General features: G+C 39.5%; 1 protein-coding gene across 1 annotated transcript; it reads right to left on the bottom strand.

The window, feature by feature from the left end:
* Nucleotides 1-889: 889 nt before the first annotated feature.
* LOC141435679 (uncharacterized) lies at nucleotides 890-17,228 on the bottom strand. The gene is given in 3 exon segments (XM_074098423.1): nucleotides 890-14,945; nucleotides 14,948-15,390; nucleotides 17,165-17,228. Coding segments are annotated over 3 exon segments (1,914 nt in total). The 5' UTR covers nucleotides 17,188-17,228; the 3' UTR covers nucleotides 890-13,497.
* Between the last annotated feature and the right edge of the window lie 743 nt (nucleotides 17,229-17,971).

Raw genomic sequence — 17,971 nt, 5'->3', positions numbered from 1 at the left:
GGTTAGGTAGGGCTTGAATTCAAAAGGCAAGTCTACGATGTACTTTCGTCACGAGTATGGCAGTTCCGTGGTCAGCAGTAGCATTACCGAGGAGGCGACAGTAGAGAGAGTAGTAGCAGTACAGAGAGGCATTCAGCCGATGTGAATATATCTTTCATAATTTAACATTTCTTGTAATAAAAACAAAAGAGTATAGTTTCAAGCTATCTTTCTCATTTTCTAGAATTAAGCAGAAGGTTGATTTCGACACCAACGTCGTGAACGTGGACGGGTGTTAGCGCAATGCCAAGAAACTGAGTCGCATTATTCACTTCGTCCTTATATATAGGACACCTTTAAATTGTATACATTTTAAATAATAATTTTACTTTGACAAGCTGTGAAGCTGCATCATCTTCACAGTTGAAGGTTTTTTAGAGGAACCTTATAACTCCGTAACAAGTAACGACTTGAATTTGCTAATAAAACTTTGGCAACTGTCGTTATTCCTACAGTTGGCTACAACTGAAGGAATAAGCGTACACCAAAAAATGTTTCAATAGGGTCTAAATAATATCAGGATCTCATAGCTTTTACGTTGTCTCAATCTTTAGTAACCGTGTAAAGTCGTTACCCAAATTTATAAGTCGGCACCGACGTTAGTTTCCCTTTGTCATCTACGAATTATATGGAATTTATTTTGTCAAGAGCTTTAAATGTGCACTCTCGAGCATACACCGTCTCGTATTTTGACTGACCATATCTCCTACTTTTAAAATTTTGTAAAAGGTTTACTCCTGACTGAAATTCTAAAATTTTGATCGTTATTAAGTGAAGCCGGGTGCGGCCAAATACCTTTGAAGAACGATAGATTATGATCTTCGAGCTCATTTTTCTTTTGTTTTAAGTGTTCATTCATGTACTCGATTATTTTGGCATACATACATTGATATAGCTCTGTATTGTCGCTGATACAAGCCATATGCGTTTATGTAGCAGTAAACTATGACTACTAAACACTAAAAGTGGCCAGTTGACACACCAACATGCATTATAGTTATAAAAAAAGGTAATAGTTATGGTTCTTGTTACCAGAACAGAATTTATCGCTTGTCACGTAGAGTTTGAATTCAAAAGGCAAGTTTGAGATGCACTTTCGCCATTTAGATATGGCAGTTCCGTCGTCAGCTATATCGAGGTGGCGAAGCATTCCCCAGCGTGAAATATGAATAAGTTTAACGATTAAAACTTTCAAAATTTAACATTTTTCCCTTTGTCATCTACGAATTTTATGGAATTTATTTTGTCAAGAGCTTTAAATGTGCACTTGTAATATGACAGGTTTCGATATAAGGTTATGTGTAGGAGACACAAGGAAATCACAGCTAGAGTCGTAGGAAAAGAGGGCTTCAACCTTAGAATATATACATTACGATTGTCGCTGATACAAGCAATACGACGATTTGCCCGGATCTCCCCCCAACAGCAACTGCTTGATCTCGTCCATCTGCTGCTGCAAGCTGTTGTCGTTATTGTAATTAATCTGGTCTTTCGAACTTTGGAGGCCCATCTCGGGGGCACCGCTAAATGATGATTTCCGTAGATTAACCTGACATTAGATATTATCGCTACCTAACACTTAAACCGAACCGAGCGGTTGGACTTCGTGACATACGTACTATCGACACTTGGTTCGCCTAATAGGAATGCAGGCTTAAGTCGATCTATAGACACGTATGTTTCTTTGTCGCCTTTTTGAATTAAATAAACTTTGTCCGTTCTTGAAATAACTCGATATGGTCCTTCGTACTGTGACCTCTAAAGCGATGATGTAAAAAAGGAAACAACGGTTTCTTGACTATTTATTTATTTAAAAAAAAATAAAGCAAAGGGGCTCTCGGCTAGCCTATTCTGTTACATAGAGCTGGTGGGTTATTTGGGCTACCTCAACTGAACGTTCACCGGCACGGTTTTGTTCGCTTCGTAAAATTAGTTAAAAGTAAAATGTTGAGCGCCACCAGTCGCAGCGGCGACTGGACCGGAAGTTTAAAGGTAAAAAAAAATGTGTGTACCTCGGCCCGGAGAACTACCCCTGGGTTTGGCGGCTATTGAGACGTCCTGCAGTGGTGGGCAATGGGAGTCCGCAGGGACTCTTCCAACCCGAAGGAAAGTTGACCCAGGCAAAGGGAGAAGCTCAAAGACTTGAAACTTCAAAAAGAACTCCGCACATGAAAACTCCACCGTGAAACCTCCTGAAATAGAAATACCCAGGATTAGGAAAATTAAAAGAGTGATGGTAGGACGAGACGCAAGTTGTTCAATGGGCAACCGGTTCCTAATGTTCTGTGGTCGAAATTTCTGGACTCACCGGAGAGGAATGAAGGTCCCGCTTTAGCTGGTCAGGCTGGTAGTGACGTCGACGTCTGTCGACTCTCCGGAGGTTGCAGCAGTTCCACATCTAGGATTATGTTGAAATGAACAAAATCCGGTTACCACGCGACATTTGGCGTCGCGTTCGCGAAATTATGCTCAGAGCGTTCGTTAAAAAAAATACGAGGTGAGGTGAGATCACTCACACTCGTTTGGGAAAAGGAGGAGCGTCCGCGGCAATAGCCAAATGAAAAAGAAAATTTGAGACGGCGGCCCTCCGAGGGAAAAAATGACCGGTTGCCAAGTCAGTTCGACATTTTGACACATCAAGAGTGTTGCCATGCGCAAGCGCAGGGACATAAACCAAGTCCAGTTGAGCAAAATATAAAGAAGCAGTTTAATTCTGGAAAGATGAAAACAAGTACTTACTTGATTTACCCTGAAATAATAACACCACTTCAGCCGAAAACGTAGTCTCCTGTATTTGTAAAACGCATAAAACTATAAGGACCTAAATTTACCAGCAGCAACAAAACAAAAGTCAAAGGAAACCATAACCATACAATGGGCGTTTGTTGAGCGTTTATTTAAAAAAAAGAAAGGCGAGGGTTGAAATTTTTATATGCCACAGTACTGTGGGACCCTGGGTGGGGTTCGTGGGGGTGGGAACCTGAGTTCGGACGTAAAATATCGCATCTGATAAACACGTGTGAGCACCGTTTTAATTCGGGATGTACGAAAATTGTTTGGATAGTTTTTTGGCGCGAAAGAACTGAACTTTGCTTATGCGCATTATTTCTGGATTGATATTGTTCGCCAAAGTTTTCCTTTTCTAAACTACTTGTAAAGCACTTTCTAACGTGGTTGGTTGTTTTAAACGTACCGTATAAGGCCTTTAGGTAAATTATAAAGTAATACATTTAAAGAGATATGGTTGTAAATTTGCACCCGACTGTTTCTACTTATTTCGCCAGGGATTTGGTTTACTTTTGCGTACAAATTGCTCCTAATTATTTGTATTCTATTGAATAATTGTAAAAATGTCTCATTTGGTTTTAAGACTACTCTTTCTAATTGCATAAGAATACAGTCTTCTGAGCGATTATCGCCAAAATGTTTGTAATAAAAGATTTTTAATTTCGGTCCAATTACTTATGTGCTTGTTTTCGCTAATTAACGCGGCGGCTTTGCCCGTTAAACGTGACGTTAATGCAATTCTTGTTAAGGTTCGTTAGTTACATCTCCGGAAAAATTGGATATTATGTAGTCTCCTTCCTTCAAAAATAAATGTGATGACTGAATTATAACAAATTTGTATCATCTCTTAATGTATCCAACCCCCCATCGTCGTATTCTCAACTTTAATGACATGTTAAATACATGACCTCCAATTTTCAGCTTTAACTTTGGCGAACGCTTCAGGGACAATTTTTTTTTATTGTTGGCATTTTGAAGTCCTTATTATTCGTTGCAATGTATCCTTTTACTTGAGACCAAATCAGTTCAATAAGGCTCAATTCACAATGATATGGTGGGAGCCGTAGCTCTGTGAATCCTATCTCATTCGCCATCTAGTCAATAACATTGCTTCACTTTTGCTAATAGCTGGCCTCTATTACTTGGTCATTACAGGCCATAGTAATTCCTCCAAAACAATTGTATTCTGTTGCATAGTTTTAAAAATGTCTCATTCTGTTTTAAGTCCATCTTATTCCATAAGATTACAATCTTCTGTGCGATTATTGTCAAAATGTTGTAGTAAAAGTTTTTTAATTACTGTCCAATTAGTAATGTGTTAATTTTTGCTAATTAACGCCGAGGCTATTCCTATTAAACATGACGTTAATGAATGCATAACGTATTCTTGCTGAGGTTCGTTAGTTATATCTTCAGAAAAATAGGATATTATGTAGTCTCCATTTTTCACAAATAAATTAAGCGTGTGTGCATCGCCGTCAAATAATGGAATCAATTTTAAAATTTCGCTGTATATAATTTTTAGTACAGGTTTCGTACTTTCAGGCATGTTTTCCGTACTTTCTGATGCCGGTTTCACATCGATTTGGGCTGGCATAGCCATTTTATTATTATTGGGCTTGCTTTAAGGCGGAATAATTGCTTTGCTCACTATGTGAGCAACAGGTGAAATTGGTAAAAGACACCAATTAAAATATAAAGTATTCGCTCTGAACAAGCATACGCAAGCAGTTTGAAAATAATGCAAATACGCTGGCTTTTCTACAATTCTTTGAATTGATTCAATTATTGATCTGCACAGTGCGAAAATTGTTGTAATTTCAATTCAAGTAATCCTGTATTATTTTAATTTCTATTATTTGAACCTCGCCCTTTGTTATTTGAATTATTTTGATTTGAATTCATATAACACAATTAATTATCACACAAAAAATGGATGTATTCATACAAACAAAATAAAACATCAATTATTAGTTGGGTACCCGTTTTATTCACCTTTCTTTGAATTTTATTTCATTTCGCGTCTTTGGCGAATGTAATTTTCTTTCATCGAGAAAATATAAAAATAGCAGATTAGCTATAGCAAATATATTATTTAAATAAATTATTTTTCTTATTTTTTTTATTTTTTCTTAATCTAGTGCACTAGTTAAATAGAGATATTCGCAACAGTGACGGTCAGTCAAGATTTAATAGTGCTCTTGTAAATAGAGGTGTTCGCAACAATGAAAATTAGTCAAGATTGAATACGCTCTAGACACACAATACAAAAAAAGTTTATTGGATCGTTTCTTCCTTTTGCTCCTTGAAATGGCCACGACGACACAGTCAATTAAAGATTGTGCAACCACAGATTCGCCGCAGGAAAGATCCTACCGGCTGCGCCAGAAATGGTTGTGGAGAGGAGCTCGCAGAACTTGGACTTCAGGAAACTCGTAGCTTTCGAACGTCGACTGGAACTTGCTGAAGCTCGTAGCGAGTCGAGTTGGTTGGCGGAGTAGCGTTTGTACGAGATTTTAAGTTTCAAATAAAATAAACCTTTTAACTCACTGATTTTACTAATTAATTACTTTATTTTTACGTAATAAACGAGTACCCATAAAGGCTGATATTAGTGAACTGTCGTGCATTGACCTAGATTGGTAAGTCGACGTAAATTAATGACGCTGCCCGCTGTGTGAAATGTGCGGTGCTGTCCCGTATATCTTCCGGGAGAGGAAAAGGAAGCATTCGAGGCGATGATACTCGGTTATAAAAATATCTTAAATAATATACACGCCACCTTAAAGTATCGTAAACCTCTTTAATATTTTTTACATGTCAACTTAAGATATTTCAACTACTTATTTGCTAAAAATGTTTTGCGAATGTGGGCGATGTCGCTCTATCGATTACTATCGCGTAGCGCGAGCCTGTGTCTTCGCCGTCACTTCCGCCTGCTGAGTTGGCAGACGTTAATGAGCCGCGTCTTGCTTATATGGTGTGGATGCTCGGAGCTGGAGTCGGTGGTCGCGCCGCGTGCCTCGCCGCCGCCGTGCCAGCGCGGTGAGGTGCGGGGGGCGGGGGCCGGCTCGTCACTGGCTTGCTGATGGCACTGGAGCCCCGTGCTCTGCATATGCGCAGACGCCTCCATGCTAGTATTAAACATATGCAAAGTGTGATGCCTGTTATCACGCTGATCTGTCCGTACTGAGTGACGTCATGGGATGATGTTTTGTCGCTTAGTGACACTTCTGCGCTATTCTTTTTCATCTGTTGAATTTGTTTCTCAATCTCGTTCAATTGTTGATGTAAATACGTGTGGTTGTCGTATTTTGTCTTTTCGGCTATATTTGTCTCGTTAATGACTGAAATGGGTAAATATGATGTGATTGATGGGAGGTATTTCTATATCCAAGATGTCAGGTTCTACGGTCAGTGTGCTGCTCTGCTGCCGGCGAGAGTAGATGGTGAATTCTGCGCTCTTGATTACGCAATCACCGTTAATACTGATAATTCCATTCCCAGACAATTGTACCGCTGTGATATAATGAATCGCTCCATTCAGTTGGGACTTTATAAATACATCATTGTAGTGAGAGAAAACAAAGACGTAGGCTTGAGGAAAACTACAAAGTAATAATCTTAAACTATTAATATTTATGGGATCGCGTAGCTGATTAGCATCGCTACACTTTGGTCATGTACTCACTAATTTACACCCCAGCGATCCACAGTAGAAATGATCTTCATACTTCTTCAGTTACAGGAGAAGTGTAGGAAGCAGAACACTCCTCTCTACGTCGCTTTCGTTGACCTTAACAAAGCGTTCGATACAGTAAGCAGGGAAGGTCTTTATTCTGCGCTCGAGAGCATTGGGTGTCCACCAAAACTTCTAAGCCTGGTAAAGTCATTTCACGAAGGCATAAAGGGGGTTTTAGATTACAACGGCAACACATCGGAGCCGTTTGATGTTCGCAGAGGTGTACGTCAGGGCTGCGTTCTGGATCCTACCTTGTTCGGAATATATTTCGCACTAATATTAGGTACGAACAGCTTTCGGTGATACCGAACGGGGTATTCATCTGCACACGAGGGGCGACGGAAAGATGTTAAATATCTCTCGCCTCAAATCCAAAAAACATCGTGAGGATTTACAGCATTTACAGCTTGATAAAAATTTAAAATATTAAAATGATTATATATTTTGTAGTACCGGAATTCCCGGGAAATGAGTTTCGTTTCCCGGTACTGAGGGCGATGAAATTTCCCGGGAATTCCCGGGAGCAATCCCTAAACCTTAACTTGTACCGTACCAGAGTAAGAAGTAAAAAAAATATTAGAATGAGTTTAATTTTTATAGACTCTCGTTAATTATTTGTGTCCATTGGATTCTATGTTGTATTTGATGTTGTAGTTAAATAATTTTATTGAATTGAGTTGTTAATTATTTAGCTACTGGAGCGATGCGACACACTCCCAAGGTATCAAATTTAATTCACCAATAATTATAAAATCGCATAATGGTCGGCGTATGCGCGCGACCTAGAAATTTCCGCTTACACGGCTAGCGCGCAGCGGCATCGCACTCGCACGTGTTGCGAAATATTGATAAATTGATCTAATTAAGGTTCGTGACACTGGAGTAATGACTAACATTTGAATTTTTGAATTACTTAATTTAAACTGACTTTAAACTTTTTAGCGACAACCGTTAACTTTATCTTTTAATTTTCTAACAAAAAAAAATCTAAACCATGAAACACGTGATAAGAATGCATAAGGTAACTAACAATATAACAAAAATAATGTGAAGAAATTAATGACTGGCGAAAAAAAAAACCTTTAGAGCTGGGTGACGCGGCGGTACCTCCATCCTCTTCCTCGGCCTCGTCCTTCGGGATAGCGTCCTGGCTGGCGGAGTGGCGGGATCGGCGGATTCTATATCGGTGCTGTAGCATGTCCGCTGGTCCGCTGATGGCATCGGTGATGGGCGTCCGCGAGTGGTGTTGGCCGGTATGTCACTGTTCGTTGGCGTGACGTGGTTGGCAATGGTGGTGGCGTGGTAGGTGGCGTTCCTGACGTCCTCGTTGTGTGTGTTGGCGGCGCTGGTGGTGGTGTGGTGGGCGATGCGTTGGGTCGTTCCTCTGGTTCTGGCTGCATCGTGATGTTTATCTGCATGCTCTCGATTTTCTTTATCTTTTCGCTTGGCGCCTGGATGATCACGGTCATGCCGTCAATGTTGATGGTGATTTTCATGGTCATGGTCATTTTCTGATTTGCTCTTGATTGATTTGCTTTTTTGATTTTTTCTTTGATTTGATTTGGCTGGCTCTGGTTGATCTTGTTGTGCTGGTTCTGACTGCGTTTTTCGTTAATGAAGTTCCTTGATAGGTCCTTAAGGCAGGGTCGCCATGCAATAATGTAATTATTGGCGCATCATCATAGGGAGCGAGGATCTGCGGATTGTGTTGAACATCGACACGATACCGGAATGCTGAGGCAAAGAATGCAACCGATCCTGCTACTGGGAACGGACCTCGAACCGATACTTCATTCTGGTCATTAACCACCGCAGTGACAGTTTGAGCCACGGAGCCGGTCCTCGACTTTGGTAAAGTACCTTCGACATAACCTCGAATCTCAGAAAGTTGATAGTGAACATAGTTCATCAGCCTGGTGTTGATTGGGATGGTTGGGTTATCAGCATGAAATGCTTCAGGTGTTATCCTTGCATGCCCAAGTGCAGTCATCATCTCTTGTCGGAGACGCTCTCGGGGGCCCAACCTATGCAACGACGGTTGGGTTGCGGTGCGGGGGGCGCTGCTTCATCCTCTGGATCAGGTTGATCAATCTCTAATTGCCAGTTGTCTCCGGGATCGTTTGCTTGATTGGCGACAGTACGCGCTGTATCTTCAACGATTCGTTGGGCCAGAACGCCAGGGCAGACGTAAGTGGCATAATCCACTGCATTTTGCTGAATAGGGCCAAAGAATCCAATTGTATTCTCCCCAGCTTGAAGATTTGGTTTATCAAAAACGAAGTCGCACTCCGTGGAACCTGGTATGCTAGTATTACCAAAACCAGCCATGTACTGCTCAGCTAGTTTAGTTAGACAATAACCCCCTACTTCCATTTGAGTGATGAAATCGGACTCATCTGGGGTTATCACTGCTCCACACTGACGACGGACGCTTAGCATACGTGCATACCGTTGCAATAGGAGTGCATCGACTCAGAAACGTTCTTTGCATATACATGAGAACGTGCAGTCACTGACTTGTAATCTTCCTCGACCAGTTGCGCCATTCCATAGTGGCCGGGATGTATTTCATTGGCTATTGGAGCCATTCTCATCTCAGTACCCATCTCATTCATAAAACTCTCAAGGTAGAGTGGGTCGTTGGTCAGTGGTGATGATGTTTTTGAAAGATGTTTGGGCTGTGGAACGCCCGATGGTGGTGCCTCAGCGACAACAGCAACACGCTCCTCCTGAGGTGGAGGTGGCTGGTTACGACGAGGTGGGCCTCCAAAGCGTACGCCTCTTCCCCTGCGCGGCGCTTCCAGCTCGGGACGAGGATTTACATTACGTCCTCCTCTTCCCCACTGCGCTCTGCCACGGCCGGAGTAAGGGTTGGGTGCATAGTTGTTATACCCATTGAACGCATTATCTTGATTGTAGTTAGACATTTTAAATTGCCTCTCCGAAGTCTTACAATAATATGAATCTACGAAAGCGAAATTAGCTTACATAAGTAAAAGGGTAAAATTGCTAGGTGGAGATGGGCAGCGTGGCTGTGTAGGGGAGCAGAATGAAACCCTTAAGATGGTTGTGTCCAAGACCCCGTTTATTGTAATTACCTTAGATTATATACAGTAGGATTGTCGCTGATACAAGCAATATGCGTTTATGTAGCAGTAAACTATTGTGTTACTGCTAATATGTTAAGTAGCCAATTGCCATACTACACTACCAAGTCAGACATCTGAGAGATGAAATATGGACTGCCTAGTTTTATAGAGTTTGTATTGTGACATGAGCAAATTGAATGGTCGTTAGGAACGAAAAAAATGGTTGCTTGGAATTGAACTTTCAATTTGTTCGTTGTTTTCGTTTGTACTGCGCATATTATTTTTACTACATTTCGACCTCCAGACATGTGTCCTCGCGAATTTCCTCAATTATATATTGATTAATGAGATAATGTAGTATTTCTTGGAATATAATACGTACGGCCATCGTTATTGCGTCTAAAATTTCCTCGCGATGCATTTGTCAACGACCCCGGAGGGTTGCTGATAACACATTTTTCCTCAACTTTTTTTGAAATTATCTTATTTTTGAAGCCCAATTTTTTTTTGGCTCGTTTTTCACGTACTGCTTCCGATTACCAGCCTTGAAACCTTTATAGGTATCGTCATCTCATCAATGGAGTATTTGCTTTCTTTATCAGCCTTTAAAAAGTTCAGTCGTATTTTTTCCATTATTGGTCGAATTTTGTAATACCTGTCAGACGTTTCCAAACTATTATCAACAAAGTGCAGATAGCGTCGAATTTGCTGGTAACGTTTGAATGGCATTTGGTCAGCTATTGGGGCATATCTAGTTTTTTTTGCCCAATAATCAGTATATGCTGGCATTTTTATAATCCTCATCATATTTCAATGCCCAAAAAAATTTTTAATTCGTTCGTTGACAATTGAATAGATTTTCCACTTTTCTGAACGGAGTATAAATTGGTGTTTCGAACTATATCCCATATAATATCCGGCGTGAAAAAGAGGTATAAATGTTTCAAAGCGGAATCCAATTCTATTTTTTTGGCTCGTATGTCGTATGTAAGACTTGTATGTTTAAAAGTTGTTTTCGACCATTTTAGATTAAGAGTGAATTTAGTTTTTGTTTTTTTGGAAGGCACTGCTTTGGGTGGCACGGATATTTTAGCTCTAGTTACTACTTTGTTAAGTCCAGGATGCGGTGAGTTTTCAGGGGCTTCTGGTGTTGGTAAGGATTGTACTGAATTCAAAGTTAGCAAAGCATCATAGTTTGCAGTAGATGAAGATGGTAGAACATGTTCTAATATAGGCGTAAGCGGAGCGTCTTCGATATGGTTATGGTTTGTGTCTCTGGTTAGTCGGTTTTCATCTATGTTATTGTTATCAGAGTCATCGTCTAAGGTGCTAACTAATAAATTGAGTCTTTCTAGGGAAGAGCTTATTGAAGGTGGTTCGGAATTTCTTTCAGATTCGGATAGTGCAGGTGGTTGCAAAAGCATAGAAGCATATCTTCTGAATCAAACCTATCATCCGAATATGCATTATTCAAAGGAACCAAAGCCAAAATTTTGTGTGATCGCGTTTGTTGCATGCACTGCAGAGAGAAAAAACAACAAAAACATGCTTTAATTGGTATAAAAAAAAAAACACCAAAACAGAAATAAAATACGAAATCAAATCAAAAGTAAAATTATGCACAGCTGGCAACTGACGTTTATTTAAAAATGTTACCAACTTAATTTATTTTTTCTACTACGCAAAATAAGTTAATTAATAAGTACTTAGTAGTTAAAAACACACACCAACAATGAATTGGTTTAAGGCAAAAAAAAATAAAGTTGATGTATCACTCACTGGTGACCCGACGTCAATTTAAGGGTTATTTGTGTTCAGTTTGATCTGTTTTACTATTCCTTGATATGTAACAAATAATGTGGTTTCCCAGATCTCACTAACTTTTCTGTAGACCTTGTAGCATTTGTCATTGTTTGGTTTAGCAACCCATTTATACCAAGTACATGATGTTTGGTGCCAGCAGTATGTATCACAGCCTACACTGTCTGAGTTGCATCCATAGCCATGTGGATATGTCATCTCAGCTGATATTGATTCATGTCTATGCCCTGGCACACATGTTCCATGGTTCCAGCAGTTGCTTGCAGGCCCCTTGCATTCCCAGGTTGATTCTGTGACTATACTGAATGAACATGCATAGTATTCTGCCTGATATCTACTAATTGCATTAGAGTTTGATTCAGTTCCAGTTTATCTCCAAGCATAGTTGTGAAACATATAACAGATCCACTTTGTATTGGTATTGAGTACATGTTTATACTCATGCAGTTGGTGTCATCACAGATTTTCCCACTTGAGGATAAAAATAATGTCTTATCACATGCATATGTCGGACTTACAGCACTTTGTATTGCCAAGGCACCATTATATACAGTTCAGCTTAAAATTATTACGCCAATGATAAAACAGAATAATGTTTTAAAATGACATGCCTAAAAATCTACGCAATTGGTCTATTGTCTCTGGTTTTGGGTACTGAATTATGGCTTGAACCTTTCCGTCGAGCGGCCTGATCCCTGTCGTACTAACCTCATGACCTAGGAATTCTAATCGTGATTGGCCAAAACTACATTTGTTTAGATTGATCGTTATGCCAAATTTCGAAAACCTTTCGAACACTATTTCAAGATGTTTTCGGTGTTCGTCCTTATCAGTGCTAGCTATGATAATGTCATCTAGGTAGTTAAAAAGAAAGTCAAGTCCTTGTAAAACAGTATTGTACATGAATCGCTCAAAAGTTTGCGCAGCGTTACGCAACCCGAAACTCATTCGCGGAAACTCATATAAACCAAATGGCGGAATTGTTGCTGTTTTCTCAACATCTGACGGTGCCACGCTAATGCAGTGATAAGCTCTATTAATATCCAATTTTGAGTAAATTTTCTTGCCCGCCAGTATATACGTAAAATCATGTAATCTAGGTATGGGGTACCTATCTGGCTTTGTTATTGAATTTAGCATGCGATAACCGCCACAAGATCTTATCTCCCCATTTTTCTTGATTACCACGTGCAAAGGGCTTGCCCAAGTGCTCTTGGAAGGCCTGCAAATTCCTAACTTGCATCAACCTAAATTCTTCTCTGACCTTCACATACCGATCTGGCGGTAGTGGCCTTGCCGCGTGATGCAATACATTATGTTTTGGAGTTTCCGTGAATGACGCTGGTTTCGTAACGCTGGGAAAACAATTCTCTAAAAGGGTGGTTCCCTTCGATGGTACTAATAGAAGGTTGATTAATACTCACGGATTGTGCTGCTACCTTGAAATCAGTCGTCTGGTCAATTAGTTTTTGTTAACTCAAATTAACCAAAAGCTTGTGATATATCAGGAAATCTGCGCCTAATATGGGCTGTGTTACGGGGTGGGGGTTTTTGAAACTACTATTGTCCATAAAAATAACGTTTATTAAATAAATTTGAGTTACACAAAGTTGGGTGTCCGCCACGAGTTTCAAATCTAGACTGGTCTAAAAAGCATAAAGAGTGTATATCGTCAGTGCATCGTCGGCAATGCACTGTCATGGAAATCCGCGATTGAGTACAAAACGTGACAATTATAACAGCCCCCCCCGTTAAGATTGATCATCACGGGAGGGTGATGAGAAATCTGAAGACCTAGTGTAGTCATGAACTTCGCTTTGGCTAACAAAAGGTTTATTTTATTCTAGACATAGGATCTAGCCGTATTGCGTGGCTCTAGTATTAACGATCTAGGTAATTAACTTTAAAATCAATATGCTTAAAGCGGGAGTGATTACCCGACAAAATTTAAAGTTATCTGCAGGAAATAGAAATACAAATAGTAACCTGAAGTAAGTAGTAATCTATATGATTAAGACATTATACTATTATATTACGTTTAATTGAAACTGGTTCATCGTCTGAAGTAGAAGGAGAACTTTCTGACTCCGGGACATTTTCCTGGGGATTATCTATCGGTGCTGATTTTTCGTTGTTGGTTCTCCTTCTATTGCATCGACGGGACATTTTTATGCAACACAATGGCGAACTCTTGTGGTCTAAACATATCCTGGTCTTATAAAACATGTATAAGATAACAAGGGCGGAAGTTAAACTGGTAAGTGACAGATAGTGGACACTGTACTTTTCCAGGTGTGAAGTGTTTTCCAGTTTATTGAGTTCTTGTTGAAGCTGATCTAAGTGGGTACTAGCATGGACCAAAGAATCCAAATTGTTTATGTTATTTAATCTTACAAAAGGCAACTGAGGCAAAGTTTTATTTATTTTATTTTTTTCACAACAGTCGTCAAAGATAATATTGAACGATGACATTATTTGAGCATTGGTAGTTATGTTTGTAACAATGGTATCACTAGCGCTAAACTGTAAGGTTTTGAAAAAGGCGTTACAACGCTTTTGTAGGTTTAACAAACCTGTGCCGAACAAAATTTCATCGTAATTATTTGGGTCGTTCTCACATGTGATATGACATTTGCCAGGTTCGGATTGTACAAATATCCAGCGGTTTTTCCTTAATTTATAGAACATATCTATGGACCCATGCAAAATCTTAACTACGCATAAACTAGGTAACTTAGAAACTACATCGTTTAACAAAATTGTCTCACACGTTGGCGTCGCGATTGTGGAATAGATATTGTTTAATTCACACACGTAACACTTATTTGTAATCACTTTGCACTCTTTGACACTGTCGAAGAGTGAGTAAAACATTCTGTCAGCTGTTACTGCTAGATACGGTTTGTTGGGTGCAATTAAGGCAAAAGTGTCGGGTTTCGAAATGTCATACGGAACTGGTAGAGATATGAGATGATATAGACTATAAGTCTGTGGAATTACAAGTGGTATTTTTATAACTATAACTATCTTATTATAATGATAATAGCATATCAAACTGCTTACGTCTACAATGTCGTGAATGTTTTGCAGCGACAGCGATGTTGGAAGCTCATAATGCTTAGGCAGGTTGTTGGCGTTTTGTTCAAGTTCATTGTACAGCTGATAGGGGCTTAGTACAGTGGGATGCAAAATATTTAATTTGCTAAAGAGAATGGCATTATTTATATCGTCGATATCAAAGGATAAGGACATGATTATGCTTTCGATAGAATTTAGTAGAGAGTTGAGGTGAGTTTTGATATCTAATTTGTCATTTGAATTTCTTAACTGTTCGAAAGCTTTTTCGACTACGTCTAAGTTTTGGTTAAGCCGGGCTTCATTTTCATTAACCTTTGATATTGTGTTATTAAAACTAAGGATAGTCGATTTAACAATATGGATATTATCTTTCATGACATGAGCTAACTTTTTTCATCGGACTGTACCTGATGAATTGCATCCGTGAACTTTATCGCGTCGTCCGAGTCTAATGTCCCGAAGAATGTTTTTAGTATTGAGCCGCCAGCATCGATGAGGCCTCGTTTTACACGTGCTGGACTTTGAACTAGGTAAGATATAGACGAAAACTTTTTGATGTTATTAGCATGTTGATTTTGTAGAGCACTTAGTGAATTTAAGCAGTCTATCTGTACTTTTGATGAAGAATGAGATTTGCAAAACGTTGATATCTTTGCAAACAGAAACTCTACATTATCTAAGTGAGGCTGTATGTGGCTTATATCTATGTAAGTAACAACATTCCATTTGTCATTTGTGAACTTAACATCTGGCATTTGATCGAAGAAGAGGCCTGAACTCCTTATGATTGGCGTGACAAAACTCCCGAGACATACCGTGAGCACCGAGGCAAACCTGTAATATAATGTTTAAAATTGAGGTGCAAGTTTGATTTCGTCATAATGATGACGTACGTGTTTACGATTAATAAGCACGGTGACGGTGTGGTTTCCGTTTAACTTTATAACCTTATACGGCCCTTTCCAAACGGGTGATAGTGCCTTATTTTGTTTGTGGTGACATCTTATATATACCATATCACCGACATTGTAGTTTAAGGGTTTGGCATGCGAGTCATAGTAAGCTTTTGACCTCTCTTTGGATGTTTGTATATTTTCTAAAGCCTTCTGCCTACTATAATACAGCCTATGATTCAATGCACGTATATAGTCCGTATAGGTGTTTGACTCTAGTGAATCTATGCTTTTTGGCAAGTAAGGCTTGTGACCAAACATCAGCTCCATTGGAGAAAAGCCCGTGGTGGTGTGAATGTTTGAATTATAAGCGAGCATGGCAGTATTGATATATAAGTCCCAAGTATGTTGATTTTCATCTATATATGATCTTAAAATCTTACAGTGATCATTCGCAACAGTGATGGACTTAGGAAATATAGACTTAGTGGATATAACACTGCATGAACTTTCACCAGAAATAGTAGCGTAAGTAGAGATAGTAGAAGTGCCTGGTGACTCAGGTTTCGGTTGGCACGAGTCTGAAACCCGATTACCTAGTTTAAATGACTGGTGTTTGCATTATTGTAATATACTTCGTTTTGTGGTGACTCTGCGTCAAACGTGACCGGAGCGCAGTCTAAGCAGTTTTGATCAGCGTGTCGTTGACCGGTGTTATTCGCGAACCTAGTATTATTGAATTGCCGTTTTCTACATTGTGAAATATCGTGACCGATATTTTTACAATACCTACATGTAATAGGTGATGATTTAGGAATCAAACTACGAGGAGAGTTCGCTGCATCGTTAGTTTGACGTTGGTATGATGGCACTCGCAAAGATGACCTTTGCCCATTGTAACAGTTGGCCTCTAAATGGCCCTCTCTACGGCAAATCTTGCAGAACTTTACATGTTTACCCGATCTGAATGACAAATTCTGGATTTTTTCTTCTTCTATTGCAATATTGATTGCTGAATTTAAGTTCTTGGGACTTTTACATCTTACCATGTTGCTAATATTGGGTTTTAGGCCCAAGGAGAATGTATATAAGGCGAGATCTTCCGTCATTGCAATGCGACCCGGTATTTCCTTTTTATACGAGTCAGAGTTGTGTATTTCTGATTGCAGTTGTGTTAAACAGGTTTCCACACGAAGGGCGTATTGAGCGACAGTTTCATTCACCTGTTGTTTACAAGCTTGTAGGTCTAGGAGGAGGTGGTTGTAATGTTTAGTCTCGCCAAAGTTTTGTTTAAGGAAAGATTTTAAATCCTCAAACTTCTCAAAAATTTTATTTGAGCAGGCTATTTGAGCCTTGCCTTCCAATTTTGAAATTATGAATTTCAGTAACACAACCTTTTGATTCTCCGACGCTAAGTCCAATGCATTTTGGCAATTTGTTAAAAATGCAGGCAAGGTTTCACGATCTCCTTTATACACATTTACGAAACTACAAAGAACTTGAATAGGAGTTTGCTCCGTGGAAACTGATTTGGCCTGGTCTTCTGAACCCATCTTGCTGTTATTGATAATGCTTGAAATGGTAAGTGTGTATATATAATAATTCTAACACTGACACTATAAGACTATTATTTGGATCCCAAAACCGTATACTTTCGAAACCGACTTTAGATTGACAAATTGATAGTAACTACAGAAACAGAATATTCTACTCACATAAGCACGAAGAAATTCAGCATGGCAGGGCGACACGAACAAGGCGTTTTACAGCAGGAACTCAGGATCTAGTAGGTTAGGTATACGAACAACTTTCACGTCGTTTTCTCTCCAAGAATGACTCGTCGTGGACGATAACCAGGAATGACTACCACCGGATTTGCCAGCACACAGTTATGCAAGAGGAACTGAGCGGCTTCTTCTTGAACGGTACAGGATACGGCGTGAGCAGCGGGACACAGCGGAGGTAGAGATGACAGCTATTCTTTTCACTTTAGTACATAGTTTGAATCTTAGCACTTCACGAAACGGCGCGGTTATTTGGTAATTTGAGTCTTAGAACTTCACGAAACAGAGAAAATAGGGTTTAGGGCGGACACACTCTTACGATACTTTTGAATGACACAGTGGATGACTCGCGTAGTTTCGGTTTAAAACTTTCACTTAAGTTTAAACTGTAAAGTTAAACCCCGAATAGTTGTGGAAAATCCCACTTCTGACACCACTGTTACGGGGTGGGTTTTTGAAACTACTATTGTCCATAAAAATAACGTTTATTAAATAAATTTGAGTTACACAAAGTTGGGTGTCCGCCACGAGTTTCAAATCTAGACTGGTCTAAAAAGCATAAAGAGTGTATATCGTCAGTGCATCGTCGGCAATGCACTGTCATGGAAATCCGCGATTGAGTACAAAACGTGACAATTATAACAGTCCGCTAGTAATCATTCCCAACGGTATGGTCTCCTAAGTTTAAAATGTAATGTTAAAGTCTTTACACCATAAGTTTTGATCTCCGTTCCATTG

Source organism: Choristoneura fumiferana, chromosome 15 (assembly GCF_025370935.1).
Source record: "Choristoneura fumiferana chromosome 15, NRCan_CFum_1, whole genome shotgun sequence".
Classification (NCBI taxonomy): Eukaryota; Metazoa; Arthropoda; class Insecta; order Lepidoptera; family Tortricidae; genus Choristoneura; species Choristoneura fumiferana.
The sequence above is the reverse complement of the archived record's forward strand: the minus strand, read 5'-3'. Positions and strand labels throughout refer to the sequence as shown.